The following is a 7,199-nucleotide window of genomic DNA, read 5'->3' on the forward strand; positions in this document are numbered from 1 at the left end:
ATGCCTGATGGCTCTATGGTCTACAAGGCGCGAGTCGTAATCAAGGGCTGCGCGCAACGACGAGGGATCGACTATGACGAGACGTACGCACCGGTCGTCCGCGGTGACTCGTTGCGGCTGACTCTCGCGATCGTGACCGAGCGTGGAATGAAGTGTCGTCAAGGCGACACGACCAACGCGTACATCCACGCGGATTCGGATCGCATGCTCCACATGGACATGCCAGACGGATTTGGCGATGACAGCGGTCGAGTCTGGGTGATCGAGAAGGCCCTATACGGCATGAAGCAAAGTGCCTTGATGTGGTACGTACACTTCAAGGGCATCTTGGAAGACGACGGCTCCGCCCGCCATGCGGGGCGACGGCTGTGTCCTCACGCGCCGGACAAACGGTGCTCTTCAGGTCATCACGATCTAGGTTGACGACATCCTCGTATGCGCGGAGACAGACGAGGAGGTCGACGCGATCTTTAACCACATGCAGGCCCACATCCGCCTGAATGACATGGGCTCCGTAGCCAAGTTGCTGGGAATGGAGATTTATCGCAATGAGGATGAGATGACGATGGATGTGCTCCAAGTGACGTACATCGAGCGGATGGCAGCCAAATACGGCCTTGCGAGTGCCAAGGCAGTCGACACGCCGATCCCGCCAGGGACGAACCTGAGCGAGGACGTCGGCACGGTCCTCAATGACGACAAGCCATACCGCCAGATTGTGGGATCGCTGCTGTACTGCGCCATGGCCACACGACCCTTCATCGTCCATGCAGTCACTCAACTGTCCCGCCACCTAACTCAGCCGCATCAGCTCCACATGCACATGGAGCGCCGCGTTGTTGCCTACCTCTTGCACACAAAGACGGTAGGGCTCACATTCACCGGCGGTCGCAGAGGAAGCGACAAACTCGTCGACTTCTCCGACTCGAGCTGGGTGGACGACCGCGCCACAGGAAGATACACGTGTGGTTACTTATGGATGATGGCTGGCGGCGCGATCTCGTGGCGGTTAAAACTGCAGGCCATCGTGACGCTGTCGACGGCCGAGGCCGAATATGTCGGCGCTTGCCTGGGCGCGCAACACGGTATGCACCTGCGCAGCCTATTGGGAGAGTTCGGTCAAAAGGAGGACAAACCGGTTGTGCTGTATCTCGACAACCAGAGCGCGATCGCGATCGGCTCGAACCAAGCCAGCATCCAGAGGACCAAGCACCTAGCACTACGCTTCTACTTTCTGCGGGACTTGTCAAGAGCGGCAAGTTTACACTGGCGCACCTGCCCACCAATGTCACGCCGGCAGACGTCTTTACCAAGCACGTGTCCAAGGATAAGTTGAAGACCGCGATGGCATTCATGGGCATGGGAGGCTGTTGTGGTTTCTGCCCATGAGGCGGTTACATGTTACATACATTCGGAAGACAAAAAACCGGTTAGCACTACCGGAAAGATCGCAGGAAGATCGCATGGACACGTAGGTTAATCACTTCCAAAGTAAGAGCCAAGAGAGAAAGCGCTCCAAACCTTTGAGTTCGTCACACCCATAACCTGGAGGAAGTCAACAAGTACTACCCAGACATGACCCTTGTCCGAACTCAAAGTCGTAGTCATCATTAGTTATATAACTACAGAAGTACCCTGAGAGCGGCGTCATGTGCATACCACAGCCGGAGTCCAACACCCAGTCACTAGTGTCAATCGTGTTAGACCTCTTCAGTAGATACGGTGCCAGGCGGCTTACCTCCTCTTCCATACGTGTTGTCTGGTCCGCGAGACTATGCGCGATGCTGGTCAAGCAGGACCACTTGTCCGGTCCGCTGTCCGGGAGTTCGTCCATGTCGGGGATCGCCATCGAACTCAGGCGGGCTGCAATGTTCCCGGAAAATTCCGTGTCACTCTCTGATTAGCTGTCCGGATAATCGGACTTGGCGGTGGATGATTGGTCAGACCCCAATTTTTCCAACCTTTGATTGGCTATCCGGGTAACAGGATTTACTCGCCTTTGATTGGCCCAAATTTTGACCAATAATGTACCACCTTTGGACGCTGCAACAGCGGTGTTGGTTGACACCTTGATCCGCTTTGCAGGAACCTCCTTAAAGTTCTTGCGCGCGATCCCTTTACTGAGGTCGCTCTTATTTTAAGCAAGGCGCAGTCGGCCTTTAGATGGCCTTTGCCGTCCACATTAGCGGTGCCGTGACAGTAAAAACACTCCGTGTAGGCTGTTGACTTTCTCTTATTAGCTTTGTTACGGTGAACCTTAGCTTGGTTGACGTGCACTTCACGTTTTGGGCGCTTGCTAGACATGTTTGCAATAGCCTCACTAGACTTGTCGCTAAACACCTGCTTCACTAGTGTCTCGATCGTAGACAGTTTAAAACCGTCAGTAGTTTGGTTCATATTAGAGCCAAAGTACTCGTGTGGGAAGTGCCGCCACAACTGCCTGGGAGATTTGATATTCGGATATCAAGGGGACTCCAATGTTTTTCGAATACAGCTCATTAAGCTGATTCTGCAAAGAGCGCATTCTCTTGATCAAATCAGAGACGCACTTAAATGGTTTCGTAGGTAGAGTTATAAACTCTAGGTACAAGGTCGTGCTCACATCGAGCGACGACTGCGCATACTCGCGTTCGAGCGCGCCCAGATGTCAGAGAGGTTGCGGTCAGGGTTATTGATCGTGCCGGGGAGCTGAATCAGAAAGTCATTTGGTAACACTTTACCAAATATGCTCCTGATCAGGCTCTCCTGCATGCGCAGGTAGTAGAAGCGCTTCATCTTCTCGGCCTCCAGACTCGCTGCCGTCGCGGAAGGCGGCATGTCGGCGGCGACATCGACGTCATTGATGATTGGCTTAAATTGCAACCAATCAGAGTGCTCCAAGTTGAGCGACTTCTTGTCGTCCATAACACGCTTGCAGTCGTCTTCCGTCGACTTGGAGTTGAGGTGCGCGATGATGCGGGCCTTCCAGGCGGTGAACATGACCTTCCGGCCGTTGAACTTGAGGTCCGTGACCGATTTATCTTTGGTCGTGGCGTCTGACATGGTCACAGAGTAGTAGAACGATGTGGGGGGGAACTTGGGGGGGGGCGTGGTACTTGAAATAACAGACGTTGGCACACAACACACACAGATGCAGGGGTAGTGGCTCAAAGGAAGGTGGATTCAGAAGTGAGCTTAGCTCTAGAACCTCCATAATTATCATCGCCAAAGACATGCATACATGTAAGTAGTGCAACCTTAGCTGCACTGATTGAAGTTTGTCATATCTCTCAATATAAGCAACCATCAAACCTTCAAGTAGTGTGTAGATCAAAACAAGGTACCTATTGGCCCTCGACACACTGAAGTAGTCGAGGGGTGTGAAGCCTGGAGCTCTTCCAGCTTCAAGCACATATATATATAACTTTAACTATGTAACTTCAATCCTTGTCTGCCTATGGCTAACATATAGAATTGGAAAAAGTTACAAAGAGAGGGTCAAATTTTACGATCTACTGTTGGCACCAGAGAGTGTGCTATGTTCTTCAATTTTTTTTTCGTCACGAGCTAAAGTCTATAGGCAAGTCGACAACGTCTGTAGGCTTGCAGGGGACTGTTAAATCGATAGCCATGTACATTAGACTCTGAGTGCACATGTATACACACGAAATTGAAGGCGCGGTCGATTTGTGCTTTCAGAAATGACGCGAATCAAATTGTAGGTCATAACTCAGAAACTATCTCGAAATTTGATGTGAATCAAGTAGCCAATCTAAGAGGAGAAAATGGTCATCATATACATGTCACTATTCTGAAGACAAGTCGTTACGATTTTGTATGGACCAGAGTGGTATGTGTTTGCGACTGCAACTTCGTAAATCACTGGCTTGTTGATACCATTTTCTGGTCTCAACATCCTGCGAAGGAGTATTATTAAACGGAAAATGTCACAGATGCGAAAGTTCACAAATGTAGTTGTGTAGGTTTTGGAAAGCCTCAAATGGATGACTACCAATTGGCTGAATTATTTATTTATCCTGTGTCTAGGGTAGTTCAGCCTGAGATCACTATTAATAGGAGGTATTTGAAGGGGTAATCGCCAACGTGTGAGTATCTGAGCAAAACTTCAACAAGTGAAAACTTCAACAATATGTGAGTAAGTACTGTTAGTACTTGGCGTACTTAACAAGGACAAAATTGGTGGTGGTACTTACTGTATTTACATTAAAAATGGAGAATGAACAATGGAATTACACACTTTTTTCAGGTACAGTGGTCGGCGGTAGAACCCAGCCAGGGCCACTCTCCAATTTTTTATTAAATAATGAAAAGTGGGGAGGTATGATCCTATGATTTGATAGGATAAAATCACGTGAATAATCAAAGACCAATCACGAAGTCGATTGCCTCTAATTGGCTAGATTCAAATCCAGACTTTGATGCAATTCAAATCTACACACGCACCTTGCGATGAGAGCAACCAAGCGCAAACAGAAGCGGTACTCGAACGGCCAGCGCAAGCAGCTCCTGTCTGAGTTTCGCGCGTCCAGCGCCACAAACGAACGCCAGTTCTGCCGTGAGAAGAAGATCCCACGAGCGACATGGCAGGACTGGCGTTCAAGAGAGCCGCGCATCATGGCGAGCAAACGCCACAGCCGCCATGCGACAATGGGGGGCCAAGGCCACCGTGAGATCCTTCCGTTCAAAGAGGAGCTGTTAGCGTACATGTGCGCCAAGCGTGGCGCCGAAGAACATCTCAGGGTGTTCCACCTCATGCGTTGGGTGAACAGCAACCAAAAGGCGTGGCTTGTGCAGTACCTGGGGTCCAAGCTGAACGAAGCAGTGGCGTACCAATCGTTCCGCAGCCTCATGCTGCGCTTCGCCGCTCGACACCGCTTCCGCCACCGTGTCCCGAGTGTCAGCAAGGTGACCCAAAAGGTGCTAGACGACGTGTGGTTGGGCAACGCCGTTCACTTTTGGTCGACGTACGGCCATTACCCTCGCAGCCAAATCCTGAACGTGGACGAGACCGGTGTGTTCTTTGACATTACGACAGGTACTATAGTCAAGGCGTTTGATAAAGCGATACCATCAGTTATTGAGATATAATATATGGTAGTATGATGGTCAGGTGTTGTGTGTGCTTGTTGAAGTCGGTAGGAGGGTTCTTGAGGTAAACCCGCCTCCTGAATCGATTGACGATGTCAGAATTTGTGTTGGCTTCGATTTGTCCATATTTGCGACATGTCGTATGTAACGTTACAATGTGTTCGATTGGTGGAATGCTGAATAATTTTAGCCAATTAAACATGATACTCAAATCGCCATCAAGGCCTTGCAATGATGATTTTATTTAAATTTCCTCGGTGGAAATCCCACTACACATACAATCTTCAAAGCACTTGGAAAGTTGAACTGGCCGGGTTCTACCGCCGACCACTGTATTTCATTGGCTAAAATGTTTCCCTCGTCCACCCTTGACATCTATCATCCAAACTAAAACCTGGCCATGGAGAATGGTGATGGACACTGCAGTTCTGGTATAAAAAATGGGAGTGAAAAAAACACAAATATATTTGCTTCATCGTGAGAAAATAAGCGGACAGCTCACAGCGTTGCAGCCTACAGACTATCTGCGGTCTAGAAACTGCACCAGAGCATCATGCAATCCACCGAGTCCATGCGCAAGTCGTCGTAAAGCCACGACTAGCGCCTGGACTCTGTTCGTTCCCGCTTGCGTACGTGAACTGATTGCTATATGCACTGATTGTTGGTCGCGTGTCTAGGATGATGTGTAGGGATTGCCGCGATAGCAGACATCGCTGGCGCAAGTCGGACGTTCAGGTTGCGCACGTTAGCCACAAGGCACCGGCCGTACCATCGTTGTCCGCTGGGCATGTTAGCGTTAACAGGCATCGTTGTCGACGCAAGGGTCATCAGTCTCAGTGCGGCTTTTGTGGTCCACTGGCCACATCAAATTTAAGAGTGCACGGCCCATCACCATTTTTGCTTGCGAAAAACAGGGGTTCTCAAAAGTTCCGATGGACTATTCTGATTGACTTATTTTTGAGCGTTGCCTTCTTCCCATTCTTCATTCTCCATTCTCCACTTTCAAAGTTAATAGGGGGTTTCAAAGTATTGTGGTTGGAAATCGTAATGCAAGTTCCACTACATTGTTCATTTTATCCAATCAATGAAGGTTATGGTTTTGGTTAGACATAAATAGACTACCCAAACCTTCAACGCGAACATCGATGCCACCGATTCTTGTCATATGTCCACATGTAGGCGCGAACCTGCGCAAGACCTTCAGCCAATCGTGCATCGCGCTCATTTGTGCACGGATGGTCTTGGACTTGTCGGTGTCCTACGGCGACGCGACGACATGGTCTGGATGATCATAGTCAATGGTAATCATTCATAATCTCTCTGCATATATTGTGCTGCTTCTCAACCCGTGTGGCTGATTATTGCCTTAGTCTCGTACTGCGTCTAGACACCCTCAGCGTCGAGGCCTTTCCGGAGCTCCTTCTAGAGTGGCAGCCCATGGACGACATCGTCACACAGCGTGTCGTCCGCACGTTCGTGCACTTCAAAGGCATCCTATAACTCCCAGGTAAGACCCCCCTTCATACTCAACCCCGTCGTCTCCTCTTGTCCACGGTAGACGAACCGTCAACGATGCTTGGTACGATCAGCGCGAATACAGCCACCTTTATACTAGTACTTGACGTGCACCACATACTGTACGCATGTTTTCTTGCGCCGGTGTTACAACCGACGGCTACTGTGTTCTCAACGGTGACCTCGATGACAAATCCAAAAGTCAACTTCATTATCAATCATGTCTAAGTTCTTCCTCACTACCAATCATCTTCTACAGTCTACCTCAGCCACTGAATAGCTTGGTTGCGCAACCATCATGTACATCCGGACACGGATGTTGGTCATCGGCTCCACGTGCGGTCGCAGCCCACGGAGTGACCGAAAGTCCTACGGAGCGGACAGTTGACCAGTCGTCGCGACCAAGCAAGTCCGTTTCGGAAGTTTGCGGTTCAAGACCGGATGTGGACCCTTGATGTTGCGCGGGCTGCGGGTATGGGTCGACGAAGCTGTGGCAGGCGTGGAACTGACCTTAGGCCTGCCGGCCATGCAGAAGCTGGGTTATAGCGATACAAGACGTTGCTCGAGAACGCCCGCCGTCAGAAAGCGGAATGGGA

At 50.2% G+C, this 7,199-nt stretch overlaps 3 protein-coding genes across 3 annotated transcripts in view; 2 read left to right on the forward strand and 1 right to left on the reverse strand.

The window, feature by feature from the left end:
* H257_14446 (hypothetical protein) overlaps positions 1-1,389 on the forward strand; it is a gene marked incomplete at both ends in the record, with an annotated part of 6,609 nt that extends 5,220 nt beyond the window's left edge. Inside the window, 3 exons of the mRNA XM_009842259.1 lie at positions 65-403; positions 450-1,085; positions 1,163-1,389. Of these exons, the coding sequence (XP_009840561.1) occupies positions 65-403; positions 450-1,085; positions 1,163-1,389 (1,202 nt within the window). The remainder of the gene's footprint in view (positions 1-64; positions 404-449; positions 1,086-1,162) is intronic.
* A 176-nt stretch (positions 1,390-1,565) lies between these two features.
* On the reverse strand, positions 1,566-1,849 carry H257_14447 (hypothetical protein; the record flags this gene model as incomplete). The annotated part of the gene is made up of 2 exons (XM_009842260.1): positions 1,566-1,581; positions 1,635-1,849. The coding sequence occupies 2 exons, from the start codon at positions 1,847-1,849 to the stop codon at positions 1,566-1,568; spliced, it is 231 nt and encodes a 76-aa protein (XP_009840562.1).
* Positions 1,850-4,449: 2,600 nt separating this feature from the next.
* On the forward strand, positions 4,450-5,156 carry H257_14448 (hypothetical protein; the record flags this gene model as incomplete). The annotated part of the gene is made up of 2 exons (XM_009842261.1): positions 4,450-5,035; positions 5,140-5,156. The coding sequence occupies 2 exons, from the start codon at positions 4,450-4,452 to the stop codon at positions 5,154-5,156; spliced, it is 603 nt and encodes a 200-aa protein (XP_009840563.1).
* Positions 5,157-7,199: the final 2,043 nt, after the last annotated feature.

The sequence above is a fragment of the Aphanomyces astaci genome, assembly GCF_000520075.1.
Source record: "Aphanomyces astaci strain APO3 unplaced genomic scaffold supercont1.58, whole genome shotgun sequence".
Classification (NCBI taxonomy): domain Eukaryota; phylum Oomycota; class Saprolegniomycetes; order Saprolegniales; family Verrucalvaceae; genus Aphanomyces; species Aphanomyces astaci.